The sequence below is a fragment of the Colletotrichum higginsianum genome, chromosome 1 (genome assembly GCF_001672515.1).
Source record: "Colletotrichum higginsianum IMI 349063 chromosome 1, whole genome shotgun sequence".
NCBI lineage: Eukaryota > Fungi > Ascomycota > Sordariomycetes > Glomerellales > Glomerellaceae > Colletotrichum > Colletotrichum higginsianum.
Window position 1 is genome coordinate 3852976 of NC_030954.1, and position 21358 is coordinate 3874333.

The 21358-nt window shown below is 53.1% G+C and overlaps 7 protein-coding genes across 7 annotated transcripts; 2 read left to right on the plus strand and 5 right to left on the minus strand.

Moving 5' to 3' along the window:
• Positions 1-617: 617 nt before the first annotated feature.
• CH63R_01136 (Dihydrolipoyl dehydrogenase) lies at positions 618-2267 on the minus strand (the record flags this gene model as incomplete). The annotated part of the gene is made up of 3 exons (XM_018296111.1): positions 618-1235; positions 1294-2143; positions 2206-2267. 3 exons carry the CDS (start codon positions 2265-2267, stop codon positions 618-620), a joined length of 1530 nt encoding a protein of 509 aa, XP_018164473.1.
• A 960-nt stretch (positions 2268-3227) lies between these two features.
• CH63R_01137 (MIF4G domain-containing protein) lies at positions 3228-5801 on the minus strand (the record flags this gene model as incomplete). The annotated part of the gene is made up of 1 exon (XM_018296112.1): positions 3228-5801. The coding sequence occupies one exon, from the start codon at positions 5799-5801 to the stop codon at positions 3228-3230; it is 2574 nt and encodes an 857-aa protein (XP_018164474.1).
• A 543-nt stretch (positions 5802-6344) lies between these two features.
• On the plus strand, positions 6345-6880 carry CH63R_01138 (Signal recognition particle 14kD protein; the record flags this gene model as incomplete). Its single annotated transcript, XM_018296113.1, has 3 exons — positions 6345-6371; positions 6443-6521; positions 6582-6880. The coding sequence occupies 3 exons, from the start codon at positions 6345-6347 to the stop codon at positions 6878-6880; spliced, it is 405 nt and encodes a 134-aa protein (XP_018164475.1).
• Positions 6881-8778: 1898 nt separating this feature from the next.
• On the minus strand, positions 8779-10263 carry CH63R_01139 (RNP domain-containing protein; the record flags this gene model as incomplete). Its single annotated transcript, XM_018296114.1, has 6 exons — positions 8779-9066; positions 9116-9579; positions 9668-9719; positions 9786-9953; positions 10009-10113; positions 10162-10263. The coding sequence occupies 6 exons, from the start codon at positions 10261-10263 to the stop codon at positions 8779-8781; spliced, it is 1179 nt and encodes a 392-aa protein (XP_018164476.1).
• Positions 10264-10266: 3 nt separating this feature from the next.
• Positions 10267-10612, minus strand: CH63R_01140 (RNP domain-containing protein; the record flags this gene model as incomplete). The annotated part of the gene is made up of 2 exons (XM_018296115.1): positions 10267-10337; positions 10408-10612. 2 exons carry the CDS (start codon positions 10610-10612, stop codon positions 10267-10269), a joined length of 276 nt encoding a protein of 91 aa, XP_018164477.1.
• A 5494-nt stretch (positions 10613-16106) lies between these two features.
• Positions 16107-16985, plus strand: CH63R_01141 (RpsU-divergently transcribed protein; the record flags this gene model as incomplete). The annotated part of the gene is made up of 2 exons (XM_018296116.1): positions 16107-16544; positions 16653-16985. 2 exons carry the CDS (start codon positions 16107-16109, stop codon positions 16983-16985), a joined length of 771 nt encoding a protein of 256 aa, XP_018164478.1.
• A 278-nt stretch (positions 16986-17263) lies between these two features.
• On the minus strand, positions 17264-21089 carry CH63R_01142 (RecF/RecN/SMC N terminal domain-containing protein; the record flags this gene model as incomplete). The annotated part of the gene is made up of 4 exons (XM_018296117.1): positions 17264-17297; positions 17375-17475; positions 17532-20804; positions 20883-21089. The coding sequence occupies 4 exons, from the start codon at positions 21087-21089 to the stop codon at positions 17264-17266; spliced, it is 3615 nt and encodes a 1204-aa protein (XP_018164479.1).
• Between the last annotated feature and the right edge of the window lie 269 nt (positions 21090-21358).

The window sequence follows — 21358 nt, forward strand, 5'->3', positions numbered from 1 at the left end:
TCGCTATGCGTGTACGTTACTATATTTTTATAATATATAATTTTACTATTAAGACTCTATTATATATAGTATTTAAGGCTTTAATTATAGTAGGGAATATAAATTAATTTTAATATAAGGTATACTTATTATTTTATAAGAACTCTACTTTAATAAATAAATTTTTATTATATTCTTTTTATATTTAAATTCTATTTCTTTCTACTTAGTAAGTAAATAACTTAATAATATATTAAGCTTTTTAAATACTATTAAAAATATAAAAAAAGGTAAAAGTATGTCTACTTTATATAATTTTAAATATAGTAAGTTATATATACTAGTAAAACTTAAAATAGCTTTATACCTAAAGTTATAATAAAATATATAAGAAAGATAGAAGTATTATTTCTAATTAAAGAAGACAACTTACTATATATATCTTTATACACTTAAAAGTATTACTAGTTTTATAAGAAGCTAGTACTTAAGATATACTCTTATACTACAATCCATAACTCTACGCGTCTATACGCTAGCCTAAAGGAACACAAAGTACATGCATTGCTTGTCCATTCCTCCTAGGACGCCAAACCAATTAATCGTCTTGCGCTGGACCATGCCCCGTCACATCTCGATTACATGTGGATAGGCTTCGAGTAAGTGGCCATCGCGGCCTCCTTGAACGCCTCGGCTAGGGTCGGGTGGGCATGACATGTGCGGGCGATGTCTTCGCTCGATGCGCCATACTCGAGCGCAAGAGTGGCTTCAGCGATCATCTCACCAGCGTTGGGTCCAATAATATGAACACCGAGAATCCTGTCTGTCTCGGGATCCGCAAGCATCTTGACCAAACCCTCAGTGTCCAGGTTAGTCTTTGCGCGGGAGTTGGCGCTGAAAGGGAACGATCCAACCCTGTAAGGGATGTTCTGCGACTTTAGATCTTGCTCGCTCTGGCCGACCCAGGCAACCTCGGGGTGGGTGTACATAACAGAGGGGATGACGCCGTAGTTGACGTGACCGTGGCCCTTCTTGATGTACTCAACCACAGCAACAGCCTCCTCCTCTGCCTTGTGTGCAAGCATGGGACCGAAGGTAACGTCGCCAACGCAGCGGATGTGGGGAATCTTGGTGCGGTATTCGGAGTCAATAATAACACGACCTCTCTCATCCAGCTCGAGGTCAATGTTCTCAAGGCCAAGTCCACCGGTGTAAGGTCGGCGGCCAATGGCCACCAAGACCACGTCAGCATCAATCTATATCACTAGTCAGCAACATCATCAAAAATATGCCAGGCGAGGTATTGGGGCTTACGGTCTCGGCCTTCCCGCCCTTGGCGGCGTCGATATCCAGCTTGACCTTGTCACCTGTCTTGTCGCCGCTGATAACCTTGGTGCCGGTCTTGAAGTTGATGCCTTGCTTCTTGAGGATCTTTTGTGCGCTCTTGGCAATCTCGGCATCCATCCCAGGACCGCCAATCTGGCCGAGAAACTCGACCACGGTTACCTTAGTTCCCAGACGGGACCACACTGATGCCATCTCCAGACCAATGATACCGCCACCAATGACAACAAGGCTCTCAGGGATCTTGTCGAGCGACAGAGCACCGGTGCTGGTGACAACGCGCTTCTCGTCTATCTCGAGACCGGGAAAAGGCGTGGCTTCGCTTCCGGTAGCGATCAAAATGTTCTTTCCCTTAACCGAAGTCTCGCCACCGTCATTGAGAGCCACCTTGATTTCATTCTCGTTGACGAAGGTACCGGCGCCCTTGATGTATTCGACGCCGTTCTTCTTGAAGAGGAACTCGACGCCCTTTGTCAGGCCACCAACGGCGGTGTCTTTGGCCTTCATGAACTGCTCCAAGTTTACTTTGACGTCGGAAACATCGATACCGCGGTTCTTGGTGTCATGCTTGATGGTATGGTAGAGGTGAGAGTTGTTAAGAAGGGCCTTGGAGGGAATGCAGCCGACGTTGAGGCAGGTTCCGCCGAGAGTGCCTCGCTTCTCGATGCAAGTGACCTTCAGACCCTCTTGGCCGGCCTTGATAGCAGCGACGTAACCAGCGACGCCACCGCCAATGACGACAAGGTCCTTCTCTTCAGAGGCCGACGCGTAGGCGCGACTCCATCTCGACAACTGGGTGGGGGCGATAACGGCAGGAAGCCTACATGTGCAACGGTGGTTAGCTCGGTGAGGCGAAGCCGCAGATACAAGCATTGAGCTCACGATGTTTGTCTTTTGAACGCCGATTTGGCAGCAGAGCGCGGTATCAATCGACTGGAGAGCATGGTGGCTTATGTCGACGCGGTGATCGGTCGGTAAGGGAGATGAGCGGAGGGAATGAAGGTAAAGAATAAATCCTGGAATGGGCGAATGGGTGTTTGGAGGGTCAATGTTGAGCAAGCTTCGGATCGAATTGGAGCTCTCGGTCATTGGGGGGCTTGAATTTTTCGAAGGGGTAGCAGCGCTGCACACCGGGGCGTGAATATACTAGCCACCGCCCCGGCACCCCCACAGTGGCCTGTTGGGTGACCTGAGATTATCTGTTAATTGTTACCGTCAACTTCATCATCTTTTGCTTCTCCTAACCATTGTCGCCGCAATGCCCCTCTATACCCTCACTCCTCTGTCAGAACTGTGAAGGGCGTGATAGCATAAACAACTGGAATTGGGTTGAGTTCATGAATCACATCTTCCACTTAACTCAGACCAGTCCACTACCCATCTGAGATAGTTGCTCTCGACTGTTGAGCCCGCATGCATTTAGAATTGCCTTTACTGTCAACCAGTGACACTGTGCACGGTCAGAGCTACAGCCAATGGGCGTCCACTGCAAGCGCCACGGTGGCGAGCACATCGATTTGCCCCATAATCTTGGATATAACCACACCTCTCTAGTGGAGTCAATTGACAGTGCCTCCCAACGTTCTGGTCCTTCCCCGTCATCTCCCGTATTGAGGCGATATTAGCCGTTGTGCGTTTAGACCATCGACAGGACATCTAACTGTCGGCAGTATCGAACTTCACTGAGCATTCCATCTTCAAATGCAATACCGGTCATTTGCCCCACCTCCCGGGATTGTTCGGCTCCTTGGGGTCAACACCTGCATCCAGTTCGACGTGTTTGTGGTTCCTCATCGTTGCTCTTTCACCCAAGGGATACTCGGACGCCATCATTCATGTCTCCAGCAAGTTGCATCGACACAATTTTTTTTTTCGCTTTCTCGCACTAATGGGTCGCCCTACAATCATACCTCATCATCGTTACCTGGCCTCTCAAGAAGCCCCTCAGCAACTTTGCATGCCTCCTTCACTCTCCTGGTGTCCCTCTTACTTCCAACCAGGTCCGTGACTCGAACCTTTTTACGCAAAAAGTAGCATACGCTTCGAGCGAGAGCTGGGGCCAACCCACTGCCAAAAGGCACGCCAAGTGCCTGTTCCAAACTCTTACTCTTGATTTGGCCACACTCCTGAAGCGCCGAGATAAGCATCACCTCGACAAACAGACTCGTTGTCTCCTTCACGTATGCCAGGTTCAGAGGCTTAAGAATTCCAAGACCAATAGAACCATCGGCAACTAGACTTCCCACCATCTTGGCAGTGTTGATCAGACGCCGGTTATCTGCTGCCTCTTCGTCCTCTTCCTCGGGCTCCTCCCCAAACAAGGGCTCGCCGAGCCTGCGGAAAAGCGTCCACAGGGTGTCCTGAAATGCGTGCTTAATCCTGGAGTCGCTGCAGAACTTCCTTGCCACTAGCGTGTAATAGGGATTGTAGTGCTGTTGTGCTCCCGAGCATTGAAGCAACACATTAGGCACCTCGCGTCGGTTATACTTGTTGAGCCGCAGTTTGAGGATTCGCATGTACGCGTCCTGATAGTCTGCTGCGGCCACTAGAGCGATGAAGATGGCCCTTCGCACATCCGTGTTCATGCCCTGCTCTCGAGCAAGCTGGGCGTAGTCAGGTGTCGCTAGGTCATCAGCGTCCACAACGATCACATCGTCGTCGTCGTCACCAAATTCGGTCTCTACCGCTGTCACAGCCTTGGCATCGTCTTGTTTCGCCTCTTGCACACCTTGACCTGCCCAACTGGCACCGACTAGCCACCATTTGCCAGTTTTGTCTGAGTTTTCAATGTCTTCAAGTCCAATCCGCAGAGGCTCCGTGGCTTTGAGCTTGAGTGTGTCAAGGGACCCCAACACCTTCCTCATACGTGTTACGTGCTCGCCGAGAATGACTAAATCCTGTGCACCGGCCTTGATCTTGTTGTTCTTGAGGTCGCTTATGGTTTCGATCATGAACTTTGTTCGAATCGTCAGGTTGCTTTCCCCAATCTTGGCCACGGCCGGACGAATAAGGCTGACGATATCCTTCAGCGCCAATGGGTCGTCCTTGCGCAGCTGGGGGCCCGCCACGCGCACGATCCGGAGGAGGAGCTCAGCGTTTAGTTCCGACAGATTGCTGAGAAGGAGCCGCACAAAGTCGAACATGAGTTTGCTGCCGATGACACGGAAGATGTACATCTCTGCCAGCACCGTGAGCAAGTTTGACGTTTCCTTGGTCGGTAGGCGTTGCTCGGCCGCCGCCGCATCCGCTTTCCTCTTCTCCACCTGGAACCGCTCTACGGCTGTAGTGAGGAAATGTGCCGCAAAATCGACACCAATAACCTTGTAAAGGGCAGCAACGAAGCCGGCAGAAAGGACCATTAGTGTGTCAGGCTTGCTCGTAGGGTCGCAAATCTGGGCCATCAGGAGTCCGATCAAAATATTGTTGGTGTGACCCCTGGGATGATCCTGGTAAATCTTTTCGATCTCTCCAACAATGGACGTTAGGTTGGCTTCGGCCACTCTGTTGACAGGGCCTTGCAGTTTTCTGCGAATTTGGGCCTCTATGTCTGCATCGCCGCCAGATCTCGCCCGCAACGAAGGGGGAATGTATTTTGGAAGCTGTGTGCCAGCTGCAACGGGTGGTAAGTAGGGGTTCTCCCTAACGCGCTTCGTGTCTTGCACCGTCTCCTCCACTTCCGATTCGAAGTCCGCGAAAGAAGTTTGGTCGTCTGAAGCGTCCCCATCTTTGGAGACCATGGATTCGTTGTCGTCCTCCTCTTCGTCGTCGTCCTCCTCTTCGTCTTCATCGCCGGTGACATCGCCTTCGTTGCTGAATACCCCATCATCCTCATCTGTATCATCGCTTTCGGATGCATATCCGACTTTCGCAAGTGTGCCAGTTGCCTTAGATCGTTTTTGCGCGAGCCACTCCTCGGCCTCCCTCCTCACCTTGCGGCCGTCCTCGTTCGTATCACTAGCGTCGTCGAGATCACCTAGTAGATCGCCCAGCCCGTCATCCTTGAAAGACTTGGGCAGCGACTTGCGTCCCTTCTTCAACCCCAGCTTACGCTCTAGTTGCTCAATCTCAGCATCGTCCTTAGCCAACTTCTCCCGGACGCGACGGGATGGTTGCTTTGTCGCCGACAATTGCTCGAATTCGTCACTGTCGTCGGCCTCGCCGAGGTCTTCTCGTTTGCGTTTCTTTGGCGCGGATTGGCGGAGTTCTTGCTGCCTTGGCGGCTTTTCTATAGCGTCATGTAGGTGTTCGTCGACGTCCTCCTTCTCATATTTTCCAACGTGCCGGTGGGTTTGTTTGGATAAGTCCCTCCGTGCTGTTGTTTGTCGTTGCTTCCTCGACTGTCTCTCGGATCTCCGCCGGTCTTTTCTATTCTGCTCTTGACTCTTCCATCGTCCGTTGGATCGGGATGCGCCAGTTTGTTCTGGTGCGCCAATCTCTTTGAGGAGCTGGGGGGGTAAGCCAAGCGGCTTCGGGGGCATAGTGGTGGATACGCTCGCAAATCGGGACAGGATTATTGAAAATGGCGAGGTTTTGACGGTGCAAGGCGTTGTTGACAGGCGCTACGATGATGAATGAAAGGTCGCTGGAGGATTTGCAGTCTGATGGAGCGTGCGGCTGTTAATAGGGAAAGTGTGATGAGACCAAAGTCTTCCGGGAGACATAAAATGGTCAGTTTCTGCATCACAGGAAACTTTTCAGTGGAGACATGGGACTAGGTGGACCTTGGCTTCCCCAGAGGAGAACTATGAAGAGCAGGTAGAAGAGGTACACTCGGGGGGTACCTAAGGTACCTACCTACCTGAATCGAGGTCTGTCTCGTTACGGGGCTAGTCTCCGATCCGAAAGGGCCTGGCTCACATCTTGTTGGTGCCACCAACCCACGTGCTGCCACTCACAATCATTCGCACCTCGACCTCATTGTTCGAAGGCCCTGTTGTGACGGCAAGTCGGATAGGAGATTGCTCAACTTCTTACGACAGCAGGCAGCCGGCACAGGAGTGACTTCAGCAGCCCCCTCAATCATGCCAGGCCACATCAGCCACGACGAGGTCAGAATGTGCATCCCAGCTCCCCTCTTTTCGCCATCTCCTCCCCTGACTTGCTAACTCGCGCTCTATAGTTCTTCGTCAAATTGGCAGACCTCTTCGAGCAGCGCAAAGGGGATGGCCATGGCTCAATATTCCTCGTCCAAAAGCGATGTAAGACCGTCGCGACCACCCGCGCCTTCATGCCACTGAAATATTGACGCTTCCGTGCAGTATCGTACGAGCAAGGCGTACCCTCCCCGACAGCCGAAGACCCTTTTCCCGATCTCCATCCCGCGAAACCATTGCCCGTCATCGTACGCGCGACCAATGGCAAGTCAAAAAGGCACAGGGACACCAAGATCAAATTGTCAACGATAGTTGAGCCTGACGCTCTGGAGGCCTTCTACACCCGATACGCAGACACTTGCAAGGCGGGTATGGGAGCGTTAAAGCCGAGAGACCGGAGCAAGAAGAAGGCCAAGGCTAGGAAAAAGAAGGGAGTGGCTATTGTTGCACCCACTGCATCCTGACACTTGACTCTGGGCGTAACCCATCCTTGGCCTTTCATTACATTGAGCCAGCTCACGACGACGTCAGATTGTGGCTACCCTCTCAGTGTACTGCTTCTGTAGCCGATGGTACCTAAAGATGTGGTGGCTTTTGAGCGAACGGCCTTACAACGATCAAGGCATATACGGTTAATAGCCGCATCTTCGATCTTGCAGCGGGTGTTCTTGCAGTAGTGGTGTATCATCACATCTCACGATGAATGACGCCGATCGGTCGGAGGTCGCAGATGACAAATGCAAACTTGGTAGACAGGGCTATGCACCCACACGATAGCGTCCCTGCCTCCCTTTCATGATAGATCTGTTAGTGTCAGTCGTTCATTTCTGCGGGTTGGTCCGTTGCTGAGACAACGCAATGAACATACCGAAAGGCCTTATTAGCAGTGTCCGTTATTGTCTCCAAACCCCTCGAGAGCTTCTCTGACATGCGTACATGCGGCGCACTCACCCCGCCTAGGCTTTTTAGGGTCGCCGACGTACATGCATAAACTGTCTGGGCACTTGGAAGCTGGATCACTGCGCTCGCAGCTTGCCAGCTTCTTGTGCTTCTGCCACCTCGTCCCGCACCCTGGACACCTGTAGAAATGAAGTTCGCACATCCAAAATAGAATAACCAGGGAGTGGATACGAACAAGAAAGAGTCCGGCCTTGGCTGATACCCTAGCGTAAACACGAGCTCTGTAGGTTGTCGAAATCAAACCAAAGCTAGCTTGCCCTAGATCATATACTTGGTGTACGGATAGATCTTGCGATGGCATTGATCCAGTCGTGACTCATGTGGACTGGGTTGTATTACAACTGAGATTTTTGATCACGGCTGTGATGGAAACCAGGTCGTGTCATGGCCTGGCCAAAGGATGCGTTTCAATAGGCGACACAGTTACCATGACAAACATCACCGACCAAGACAATTGGCGCAGAGGCCAAGACTGTCTGTCATAGGGCATTTGGTGTCATCATCCGCGTAGTCCATAGGACAAGGCGGACCACGCTCACTCACCAATGTTACACTGCAAGCGATGGGCTGTGTATATTCCACTCTTTGCATCGAACAGTCAAATGTAAGTGTAAGTACTGCGTACCTGTGCCGCCCAGCACAAACGCAAATATGATGTGTGATGCGTGTTGGACTATGTTATACCGGCACGCTGGCTTACTACTGTTTTTTGCTACCCGGACATGCCGCTTCAGTGTTGAAACATCGTCCTTCGAATGAGAGCTCCGACGATCACTGCGGCGCCGTGGTCCAGCACAACTCATGATACCAAGCAAGCACTAGTGAACGCCAAGGCCAAGTGCTTCCTCCTGCCACTGAAATACATATACAGGGAGAGAGGGTCTGAACCAACCCCCCTCCCACTTGGCCTTGCAAACAAACGAAGATGCACGTCCTTATCAAAGAATAACTTTTGTGTAGAGGTCCACGTCGAGCCCCGAGACGAAGGCTGTACCAAGAGTGCTCGCCCGCAATGACTGTACTACCGGGACTACCAGGGTCGAATGGACCATCCTAACTGATAACAACATTACATGATAAAAGTCGTCCTGAGGTTAGTCGACGACTTATGTGTGTTGCGACCAATCGTGACCCAGTCCGTCCTGCCTTGGAAACCCGAAACGCAAGTCGAAGACGACACTCACTTTGCCGTTATGAAAGTGAAAGACAATTGCAAGGAAAAAGAAATGTAGACTGCTGTGTGAATCGAGCACAAGAAACATTTGTCGGCTGTTTAATGTCGATCCGCCGTAGAGGAAGCTGGACGTTCGGTCGAGTCAGCTGTCAAGCCGACCTTCGCAGTGTCCGCCGAGAGTAACAACTGCCAGGAATAACCATGTGGTTCGTCCAGCCAAGTTTGCTATCACATGATCTGATCTTGTGTCAGACCCGCGTGGGCATCCGTCTCCATGCTGTCACCGCCGCCGGCAGCGTTCAGGTATCTGACAAAGCTCAGACCCAAGGGTCGGCCGCCGTACTGGTAACCTTGGAACTTGGCAATCGCAGTTTCGGCGGTTTCTGCAGAGTCGAAGCGAACCACGCCGGTTCCACGCGATCTGCCACTCGGTTCATACTGAATCTCTGCCTGCTCGACCTTCCCGATAGTTGTGAAGAGTTCAACAAGATCCTCGTTGCTAGTAGACCAGGGAAGCTGCAAAGGGTTAGCATAGGGCAAAACCCTAGTAAGAAGATCAGCTTACGTTTCGCACGTAGATAGTCTCGCTCCGGTCGGTTCCAGCGGTGGCATAGTCAGTGAAGGGGTTAGGGGGGACCGAAGGCGCGCTGCCAGCGTCGAAGCCGCCGGGACCTCCGGGACCTCCAGGACCAACAACACCGGGGCCACCGCCAAAGCCCCCGCGACCATAGCCGCCAGCGCCGAAGCCACCACGGCCAGGGCCGAAGCCACCGCGGCCGTAACCGCCGCCAAAGCCGCCTCGCATGCCACCACCAAAGCCTCCGCGGCCTCCGAAACCCATAGGGCCTCCAGCGCCGGCGAACCTGTCTTCACGAACCTCCAACAAGCGGCCCTGCCAGTCGTAGCCATTGAACTGCTGGATGGCGTTGCGAGCATCTTCGGGGTTTTCGAAAACGACGATTCCAGATCCCTTGGGGCGGCCGTCGGGTCCTAGGTGAACGTCGGCGCGAATCACGACACCGTTTCGAGCTAAATAGTACATGTGAGTCGTCAAGTATTATCCAAGAGAAGGTGTTGTTGCCAGCGATGAGATTTGGCGACTCGGAGTTCAACTTACCAGCCTGCCTGAACAGGTCCTTGAGGTCTTGCCAGCCCACGGTGTAAGGAAGCTAATGAATCGACAAGTCAATACAGGCCAGCAGTTAAACTGTCTCATAGACGCGGGGATAACAAACGTTGGCCACGTATATCTGACGGCTGCCATTCCCCGGGTTGTAGCCCCCACCGCCGCCGCCGCCGCCGGGAAAACCACCAGGGTTCATGCCGCCGCCGCCGCCGCCGCCACCGCCAAAACCGCCACGGTTGGCTGTAGCACCGATGAAACGAGGTTCAGCTTCGCGGTCCTAAAACATGGTCAGGGGGTGGACGCCTAGCAAATGCCGGTTAATTGGGACATACTTCTCGGACGTAGACGAGTCGACCCATCAGGTTCTGGTTGCTGAGGGTTGCCACAGCGTTCTGGGCTTGGTCCCGCGTCGCATATTCCACAATTCTAGGACGTTCCTGTCAGTATCGAGAAACATGCAGTTTAGAGATAGATCGAAGACTTACCCGCATCCCTACATAGACCCATGGACACACGTCCCAACCCGTCAATCCAACGATTCCATCAATAGCCAGAGGGAAGAGTCCACAAAAGAAAAAACCAGCCATAGACTACGTGTAGAAGCCCACCTTCGACATTCCATTTGGAAGTAATAACACGTCGGCGAAGAGAACTTCTCCGGCTGAAACGAAAAAGAGATTGGTTAGCCTCTGTAAGCCTCCATGCCACCAAGGACGAGGGTGCGTTCTTACCCTGTCGCATGAAGTCCTTGAGATGATGCCACTTCACATCGTAGGAAAGGTTGCCGACGTAGACGCGGCGATCCTGCTGAGACGTCTCCCTAATATTGCTCATCATTTGCTCGCGGGCGGCTGCGCGCTCCTCGTACGATCGGTGCGGCGGTGCTCCTCCGTACCCGGTGCTAGATCCTCCAGATGGAGCTCCGGTTCCAGTCATGGGGGATCGATCTCTCCGTCCACGGTACTCGTCTCTACTACGGGATCGGCTCCGAGGAGAAAATGAACGGCGTCTTGAAGCACGGTTGGGACTGCGCGAACGTCCACGTCGAGGGGATCGAGATCTCTCCCGCTGTCGCAAGTCAGTAAGGAACAGCGCCATTGTCCGTGGAAGCATGGGGGGCCTTGGAGAAGCAGATTGCTTCTGACCCTCTTGGACGCGGGTTTGCCACTTGACGACGTCGCAGAGGAACAGACGGAAGATATGCGACTTGTTAAGGGAAGCATATAAGCGGTGGCGAGGGAAGGCAGATCTGGAGAGAAAAATACCCGAGCGGCGTTGCGTATGAAGAAGGTGCGACCTGGGCAGCCGACGAGCTAAGGCTAAGGTGCCGCCACCTCCTTCCCAGTCAATGGCAGAAACAAATGGGAGACGGCCCACTATGTTGTCGTAGTAAACGAGCAAAGGAGGCAAAGCAACAATGAAGGCATACAGTGATTCTGCCACCTTGGGTACAGCAGTGCAGACCTCGTGAGTAAAGGGCGCAGAACTGCGAAGCCGCGGGCAACCGGCGCAAGTGCAATTGCGGGCGGGAGAGAACGGGATTCAGGGAAAGACGTAGGTAGCGACAGCGATGGGGGTTGCTTCGAGCTTCAGTGACAAAAGAAATTAGGGTGATCTTACACTTACAGGTCGATAGGTGTCGCCGGAATCAGCTATAACGGGGTCAAGTTAGTCGGAAGGTTGGAAGGAGAGGAGTTGATGGCAATGTCTGCGGGAAGAAAGCAAGAGAAGACGGAAAGAATTGAACAAGGAGATGGAGGCGGAGGAAGGAGGAGGGTACCAGCAGTGATATTTGGATAGCTGAAGGGTGGGCAGCTACAACCTAAGAGAGGAACGAGGGGTACGAGGCCAGTTGGTGGAGAAGGAGCGGAAGGACATGCAGCTAAGGTACTGTACCCAAGGTAAGGTAGGTGCGGTACTCTGCAGAGGAGGGGTGGGAAAGCACGAGGGGGAGAGGAAGGGAGGGGGTGGATGAGAAACGGGGGGGTTGTCCAGCATGTGCGAGCAACGCAAAGAAGCCATGAGCCGGACAGGGTGATTTATCTGCCCATTGTACATGTATATGTGTATATATATGTGTGTGTGTATGCCATTGAATGGATGGGTCAATGGGCAATTGTATGTGAATGAGCGAGTGGTTGGATAGATGGGGCGTGAGAATGGGGTCGGATGGTTGGGCGGAAGGAGGGATGTCCGCATGTATCCCAACCAGGCTACCTATGTACACAAGGTAGCCATGTGTGTATGCATGTACATGTATGTAAGGCTGGATGTCGCCGTATTTGACCAGTACGGCGGCAGGAGGAAGAGAGGACAGACAGGGGCGAAGTGGTGATGAGACGGGGAAACCGCCTGGGGGATGCTGACCGAAGGAGCCGGAGAAGGGCTCATCAGAGCGACGCCATTCCTTCAGAAGATGATAGCTTCGCGTTGATGTGGCCAAGTGAGAGGCAACGGCGCGTCATCGTCCCAGAGGGGGGGTGCTGGAGAGGGTTGGGATGCTCAGGACCTTGAAGCACAAAAGTGGCTTCGGCTGTGTGAACGTAGTCGAGGCGGGGAGGGGTGCGCAGGTTCATTGTTTGGTGAGAGGCATATGGTGAGGAAAGAACAGACAGATGATAACAGATGGGAAGAGGGACTGGCAAGCATATACAGCCAATGTGAGGCAGGAGGGCAAGCAAGGCGATGGGAGATAGGGTGCGGCGGAGGTGCGGGAAGGCAAGACTGCCGTCAAGAGGAAATGCGAAAGCAGAGCTAAGGCAACTTCTGGAGCAGAGCAAGGAACAAGCCGGGCGCGAGGAGGGCTGAGGGGGGGGGGAGGGGGGAGAGAGTCCATTGAGAGTGAACAAACGAGACGACAAGAGCTGTGGTGTAGACAAGAGAACGATGAAAACAACGACGACGACGAAGACAACGACAACGACAACAATAGAGACCTGACGAAAACTTACCCATGGCGATTGTTGACTCGGGCGATCCGTAAGAGAAGGTTTGAACGACAACGATGACTTGGCTGGCAGCTCAAGATGATATGCGGTGCTGCAACGTGATGCGTTACTGCTGGTTACTGGTGGTGCTGCTGCGGTGTCGTGATGCGATACGATGCGAAGTAATGTGACGCGGGCGCGCGTTGCTGTTTAGATGAGATACCTGAGGTCAGGTAAGGCAGAATTGCGAGAGCGTGTGCGGTGTGGTGTGGTGACTGATGGATGAGGTAAGTAGGTAGATAAGGTAGCGAGGTTGACCAGGTCGGGTAGGTAAAGCACCTAAGGAAGGCGTGGACTCGCCAGAGCAAGGTAGGCAGCGGACAGGCGTCAACAGGTGGTAGTGGTGGTGGGGGTACGGATGTGTGTAGGTGTCTGAGTACGAGAAATGAGAGGGAGGGAGATTCAGAGCGTGTGTGTGCGTGGGCGGTGGTGTCAATTGGGCAGTGAGACGAGACGGAACGGAAAGAGATGACGCGAGTTGGGGTCGGAACAACTTGAGCGACGCGGCTTGATTCAGGTACAGGCGTCGTACGCTCGGTGGGGGAGGTGGACAGGCGTCCACTGTTTGGGATGGACAGGTGAGGATGTACCTCCCTCTACTTAGGTAAGGTAGGTGTGTAAAGGCAGAAAGAGTCGACGTACCGAGGGTTCTATTGATCTAAGGTGCAAAGCAGGTGCTGCCAATCTTGTTGACGATGAATAGTACGGAGGTAGACGGTGATGAGGTTGGCTGGGAACTAAAAGATGTCAATCGCCGATGCAAAGCAATGCGCAACGCAGGGGAGAGTGAGTCGATGTCATGTTGGATGTGATGCTATTTGCCTACTTTACAGAGTACAGTGAAGGTGTAGTACCTTAAGCTGCAGACAAGGGCCGGTTCGGCTACTGTCTGCTGGAAATAGAGAATGAGACAGAGACACATACACAGTGAGAGACGTGGGGAGAAGGGTATCGTTGACGAGACGAGATGGAAAGGGCAACGTAAGGCAGAATCAGAATTATCGCAAACGCAACGCGATGTTGGTGCCACTGTAGCCAATCAGAAGCCCTGGCTTCTAGGTGGTGTGCATCCGAGGCATTAAGATTCCACTTCAACGATCTTCCCAACACAAAGGGCAAGGGAGCCTGCTCGACCTCCTGCCGCCGTAGCTCCCAGTTAGGCCTTTGTACCCCAAGAACCTCACATAGCTCTCCCCTGTTCTCGATGGCGATTGGCCGCAAGGGGGCTTCTCAGGTGGGACCGAGCTGCAAGAATTGTGTGAATAGGCACAGCAGATGGCGGAGCTCAACTTGGCACCATCAACGAATCACAACGTTGAGCTAACCCGACTACGGCGCTCAATTCCAAGTGGCATTTGATCATTGCGCACCTGAACCACACGAACGCACGCATGTACGATAAGTAGGTCGGACAGACAGACTATTAGTTGACGCGGGCCGAGATGGCATGATGGCATGATGGCAGGTTTGGTACGGACGAGTTACAGTATGTTGAACCATCGAGTTATCACTCGGCTCATCTACAAAAGGGACTACGCAGATGTGTTCATGCCTCACCTCATTCCTTTCGCATCTTATCTCCACTTTCTTTATCCGTTTAAAGAGCCACAGAGCAGGGTTATCCCAAAATTCCTGGGATTTTCTTGATGGAACCCGTGGTCGCATCAGCTAGGAACGCCGATACAGTCACCTCGAGGTTTTGGTAAGTATGCTTTGGGTATCGAGGCACTGGCGACAATTGCCTTGATGTATTGAGGCGCGAGTCCCCTTGACCGGGCGGTATTAGTGACCAGGCCCATGAGAGGCTAACACCGGGCCGCAAGGCGGTCCGGATGCTCCAGACTGTCTGCTTATCCTAAGCACTTACTCCTTGCGTAGCTCGTAACCTTGAGAGCCTCGGCGGCTGTTGTTTGGTCACAACTGATACCTTATCCCCATCTGCGCCAGTGGAAGTGGGCGGCCTCACCAACCACGGCCTCCCGGAGGCCGCGAGCTCCCGTTTGGTCTCTCTGTGAATGGATTGTAGCAAGAACCTTGAGGATCCTGTTTTGGTCAGCTGGTGGTGGTGTGGTGGGTACAGATAGCCACCTGAGCAAGAACCCTTCTGGCCCCCTTTCACAAACACCTCCTGCCGTCTGTTGCGGTGTTCCTCCTCACCTCCTCAACCTCAGCTGAATGAAGGTCGGACAGACTAGCGTACTCACCGACACGTGCGCGTATATAGTGCCCCGTCGCCCGCATGATTTCTCGCGTGTTGCGCCGGGCAAGCTACCGGTATCACATTCGGATGTTTAAGTGACCCGTTCCACCACCCTCATTCCGCCGTCCTCGTCGAATTTCTTTCTGTCCGCTCTGCTACCATCTATCCCTAGGTAGTTCCCGCAGCTTGTGCATAGGGCTTACACATCGTTTAGCGAACAGACATACGAAACCGGTTATACCTTCCCTCCCAGACCTGGAGGCTCAGAAGTTGTGTTTGCTCATTCAGATTGCATGCTCTAGCTACTGCGGCTGTCGACCTTGGTTTGTTTCCAATCGCTGTTGGACAAAGCCATCGGATAGTGAGTAATGCAACACAAAAGCTATTTTCTAATTTAGAGCAGTGCAGCCTGCTCTGAGGCGTATACATGCATACCCGGACGCGAGGCAGATGTCATGGACCCCGGGGTGTGGTCTTTGCAACCTTCTGTTGTACCTATCATTTTCAGGGATCATGCAGCTCCCAGGTCGCATCAGCAGCGCTGGAGCCCGCATACGTAAACCATGTGATACCATCTGTTAGAGTTGTTTTGCCCAATTCTCACGGTCTCCTGCGCTGGAGGCACACACGCCTACGCGATGTTGATGTTTGTGGTAAGAGCGCGCGGCCTTTTGTGTCTATAGGTTCATCGAGGCAACGTGCTGCCGCTATAAGAGGGCGAATCCATCGTGTATTTGATGCATGGCTCTTTGAAATTCTCTGCGGTATGATCTATCTCGACATCCAGTATTAGCCCAGGTGACCTGTTTCCTGTCTCATCTGGTTTCGACCTCGCCCTCTCTTGAGGCATAAGAAATACTTACTTGTCAGCAAGTATCTACGAGGTGTAGGTGTTGTTAGGTGGGGCCGTCATCGCAACCTCAGGTTGTTCATCAATCAATTAAAAAAAAAAAAACCCCCCAACCGAAATAGCCCCTCTTTGGAGGACCGGTTGGCCCTTGAAGTCCGCAAGGGGCCGAAACCGAATTGAAGAATCAGGCGGGATCATCCGCGATTGCAATTACTTTCGGACCCTTTGTCACTGGTTATTCGGGGAGGCATAGCAACTACACCGAAGGGGAAGGGGAACAAGGACATCACCACCACTGTCAGCCGCCGTCGTCGATTCGCCGTCGGGAAAGCTGGACAAGAAGTCTCTCCTCTTAGTTGGAAGTGCACTACACACAGCTCACTTTCGAACGCGATGTTCGTTACACGTCGCCCAGCGGCTGGAGTGGCCTTCCGCTCTTTGCGCCAGTATCCGAGGGCCTCCTCCGCCAGCCCCCAGCCGAGCCGGCCCTATCATTCTTACGACCACCTGGATTCGACACCGTCCTTCCGCTCACACGAGCAAACGATTCTGTCGGCCGCCTACAAGCACGTGCCCGAACACGGCTTCTCGTACAAGGCCCTCGCTCTCGGCGCTCGAGACACCGGATACCTCGACATCAGCACCAGCGTGCTGCCGGACGGCCCTTTCAGCCTAATCCGCTACCACCTCGTGACGAGGAGAGAGGGTCTGGCCGCAAAGAGCAGTCAGGTGCCCGGGGGAAGCTCGCAAACTGGTGTTCAGGAGAAAGTCGAGCGTCTCACGTGGGAGCGGTTATTGGAAAATGAGCCCATCATCGACCGGTGGCAAGAGGTAGCGCAATCCTCCTTTCCCGCTTGCTTCTGTCTCCCTTCCTGCCTGCCATAACTCCGAGGCATATAGTCTCGATCCTGGCCTCAATACTGATGATGGATGCGACAGGCATTGGCTGTTATGGCGCAACCGAGTTATGCGCCAGTTTCGATCAAGGAATTGGCCAAACTGGCGGACGAGATCTTGTTCCTTTCTGGCGATACTTCCGTTGACCCTTCATGGTACACCAAGCGCGCGAGCTTATCCATGATCTACGCCTCGAGCGAGCTGTTCATGACCAACGACAGATCCGTCAATTTTCGAGATACGAGAGACTTTCTTCGGCGAAGACTGAACGAGGTCGAGGACGCCGGCGGTTTCTTGGGCTCCGTCGGACAGTGGGTTGGCTTTACAGCCAGCGCGGGCGTCAATGTCTTGAGAAGCAAAGGACTTCGGCTTTAGGTCTGCTGTACTCGATGGCACCTGCGGGCCGCTGTACAATATTGAGGAGGGATTTTTTCCCAACCCATGTATTAATTGTGTAGATTTGATTGTATAACAAGGACGCCCTTAACCTGCTCAACCGTTCCACTAAATACGCGGCCAACCGCAGCCCATGACCACGAGACTCGAGGGTAAATTGCTGAAACGCCTGCCACCCTAAGATACATCCGTGTTTGCCAATACGCCTTATTTTCTTCTTCCCTTTACAGCCCTTCCCCTAAGGCCGTCTCGGCTCTTCAGATTAAAGTACGTTGCCGGGGATCAGTGAGACTATGGTCCAAGTTAGTAGTCATCCATACAAGAGACACGTGCTAAAGAGGTCTTCGCCGAAAGGACCTATAGCATACCGGATGATCTTGACGTCCTTGTCGAGTGTGGCCCGCCCCTCAATCGCGTTTGGTGTAATCATGATATACTGTCGTGACACTGAGCGTCGCGCGGCAGTGATCTAGTGAAGAGACATTGTTAATCACAAAACGGGCCAGGGCGTAGAACCATACTTACCAGCATATTTGTGCTGATGGTGCGGTTGACGTTATCCATGAAAACGTCAAACTCGTCCAGGCATCGAAGAGGCGATCCCATAGCCTCCCAGATGGCCAACAGCATGCAAATAGACGAGAACGACTTTTCGCCTCCCGACAACGTCTTTGTGCTTCGACCACCAGTCCCCTTTCTGGTTTCGTCCGGTTCCACAAAAAGCTGCAGCCTCCTCTGAGGATGGTCAATGGCAAGTTTACCCCTGAATCCACGCTCACTCAAGAGGTACTGGAAACAGATGCGAGCGCGCGCTGAGATATGTCGCTGAAACAGACGCCACCGATTCAACCGGTCTTCTAGGTTGAGTTTGCCGGCCGCCTGCTCTTCCTGCTGTCCCTTGTGCAACTGTTGTGCAGCTTCGTATGCGGCTTCCGCCCTGGCCGCCCGCTCCTTGATCTCCTCATCCGATGCGCCGAGTTTCTGCGCTCTTTTCTCCAGCTGCTGGTGAACAATGGCGTACTTGCTTTCGATGCTCTTGTGAGTTTCGCCCTCCTCAATATATACTCGCTGTGGTGCCTTCTCCATAGCCTGCTGGGTGAAGTTTGCGACGACCTCGGCCTGCTCGTCACGTCGCGTCTCTGCCCTTTCCTTTTCTAGGACTGCATCATCGCGGATCTGGAAGGCACGGTTCTTCTCCAAGACTGCCATCTTCCGCAAATCTTCGGCCTTCTGAACTGCGAGCTGTAGCTTGGTCAAATGGGCCTGAAAGTCCTTCAATCGCCCCTTTTCCTCCGCAAGCTTCCTCTTGCAAGCTTCACATCCCTTGTTGAGATCATCTTGTCGTAATCGCATCTCGCCGTACTGAGTGCCATGATGCTCTCGCTCGGCCTTGATTTTCTCTAGCTCTTCCCGGAGCGAGATGAGTCTGCCATCGGCCCCTTCATACTGGTCGAGCTCGGCCGATATTCTTTCAACTCTGCCCTGAACTCTTAGCAGTTGTCGCTCCAGTAACAGGTTTTGTTGGTCTTGAGCCGTCAAGGCTGATTTGCATTTCGCAACCACTTGGTCAAACTCTCGCCGCTTCAGCTCGATCGACCGCAGGTCTCCTCGAAGATGGCTCAGGGATTCCCTGGCGAGACTGATTTGCGTCTCGTCGTCTGATTTCATTCTTGGTGCACGTGGGAAAGGACTAATGGGGCTTTGGCTGAACCCTGCGCCGCCCGACCGGGCCATGCGAAGTCCAGTGCCTCGTTTGCCCGCGCCATCGTGAAAGGAGATACAAGCCTGCACATTTGGCGGCGGCGAATCGCTCATCATAACGTCTTGTGCTTTTGCCCTCTCTCTTATCAGGACAATCTTGTCGATAGTATGGGCCACGATGAGCTGACTGCGAACCCAATCGTTGTCGAACTTGAGCACGCGGAGGACCGTGTCGAAAGCCGGGTCCGGTTCCCTTAGCTTAACATTGGGTGGCAATCGTCTACCGATAATAATAGGAGGGGTTCGGCCCAGGTTTAATTGCTGCATCAATCTGGCTAGGCGTTGTTGGTCTGTCTTGTTGGACACGAGGAAGCCATCCAACGTCGCACCAAAGACCGTCTCCAGGATGGGCGACCATTCGGGCTGAGTGAGTTGGACGTGAGCCCCGATTGGACCAACGGGCTTCTCTTGGAAACCATTATCCCTTTCGATAGCCTGGAGGAGGAGTGGGATCTTTTTGTCGTAGGCAGCCCAGAGTGATCCTCTGTTCTGCTCGAGGTTGCGCAAACGGCCCTCGGCCGAGGAGATTTCCATCTTCTTTCTATCGAACTCGACCTTGCTTTCTTCCGCGGCTCTTTGGGCTTCGGTCAAGTCGGCTCTGAGCTGGGGCAGCCTATCGTTCTCTTCGCCCATCTGTTCCTTGATCGAAATTTCTTCTGACTTGGCTTCGTTCAGCAGAGTCTCCTGCTCCTGGCGAGCACTGCCAGCTCCGGCGCCCAGACGCTGCTCCTCTGCTTGAATTTTGCTCTCGAACTCTGCCATCCCTTGGCCGGCATTTTTCAGGCGTTGCTGGACATCTCTGAGCTGATGGTGGATGTCGGTAACGGCCTTCTTGGCATCCTGGTACGCTCCATCAGCGGCTTCAATACTCTCCTGAATCGAGCCAACTTCATGGGACTCGTTGTCCACGGCTGCCTTGGCACGCTCTAGCTGCTCGTCGCGTTCAGTCAAAGCTTGTGTTGTCTGCTCGATGTTCACTGCGGCGTGGCGGATCTCCTCGTCCAAAGCGGTAATTTCGTTGTTGCATTTCGACAATGCATCCTCTTGCTCGGTCACTTGGGACCAGTATAGCTGGTTCCGAAGACGTCGATACGTCTTCCTCATCTCCTCATTCCTTTGGGCAATATCCTTGAGCTTCTGTGCCTCGACATGCTCCCTCTTGGCCCGGCGAACGTGCTCCTCCAGACTCGGTAGCTTCGCCTCGTGACTTTCAAGGATTTCTGTAAGCAGCTTGTAGTCGTTGTCGAGCTGTTCCAGCTGCACGCCACGGACGAAGAACTTGTACTTCATGGATGGCGATGACGAATTCAGAAACTGCCGAGCGTTGTCCTGCGACAGTACGTTGAGTGGATTGTCGACTTGCAGTGCCCAATATTCGGATATCTCGTCGACATCGGCCTTCTTGGTGGAAACAATCCTGCCTGTCACGCTTTTGAGCTTGAAACCACTGGCACCAGCCCTGGAGAAGTGGCGCTCGACGGTGATGGTGTCGCCATAGAGGTCGTGTTGATAGGCATCGATGCCTTGGTTCTTGATCTTGACGACTATGACGGAGTTGACTTGGCCTTCCTTGATGAAACTCTTCAAACTTCCACCTCTGTTGGTGGAGCTAGCCTTGCCGCCAAGGCACAAGGTGAGAGCTGTAAGAACGGCACTCTTGCCGCTGCCGTTCTCGCCAACGATGAAATTGATAAGGGGTCCCAGCTCGACATAGAGCCGCTCGTGGCACATGAAGTTGACACATTCGACACTCTCGATAATACCGTTCTCGGCAGCATGGTTATCGCCGATGCGTTGAGGGCGGCTCTTGATTTTCTGTGTGGCACGTCGGTCGTCTTGATCCTCGTATTGTAAATGCCTGAAGCCATCGTCGCGGGCAATCTCGTATTGTGTGCGGGGCGGGGATTCGCGGCCGGGTCTTTCTCCACCATCGTCTTCGTCTTCGTCTATCTCACTATCTGAGCTGGATGTTTCCTCTCTCGGAGCAGCTGCTTGCTGCTTCGGCTGCGTTGCATTGGATAATCGGACTCTTTTTGACTGATGGTAGCAAAGGCTTTAGCAATTCGAGCCGATTCCAAGTTTAGACTTGTGACGTCTTTTCAGTGTGTCACTTACGGATGTGTCTTGGCTAAGATGCGATCTTGCGTGCTGGACGTCCAGTAATTCGTCGCCTGCGCCGGCTGCTTCCAAGACAGCGCGGGGCCTTTTGACAGAAGCCATGGCCTTTATGCGTGGAGTATGCGACTGGGTCGTCGCGCTCGCCTCGGATGTGGCGATGATGCGTCGAAAAAGGCGTCGAAGATGATGGGCGCAAAGGGTCATCAGCGTGAGGATCCTTGGGCGGAACGACTTCGTGCGACGCGCTGTAAGGCAGGGATACGCGACGTTGCGAATTTCCGTGGTGGGGCTTGCTCCGGGAACCGAACACTTAACGCGCACAGTGCTGTGTTAGTTAGAATGTCCGGATAAGCACACTAGGTACCTAAACATCGAAGGTACCCCAGTGGCACATAAGCGGGACAAGTAATTGCTCGTCTGGAACAACTGCAAGCAACGTCTCCTGGGCTGTTTGGGTGCCTTCCCCAAATCCT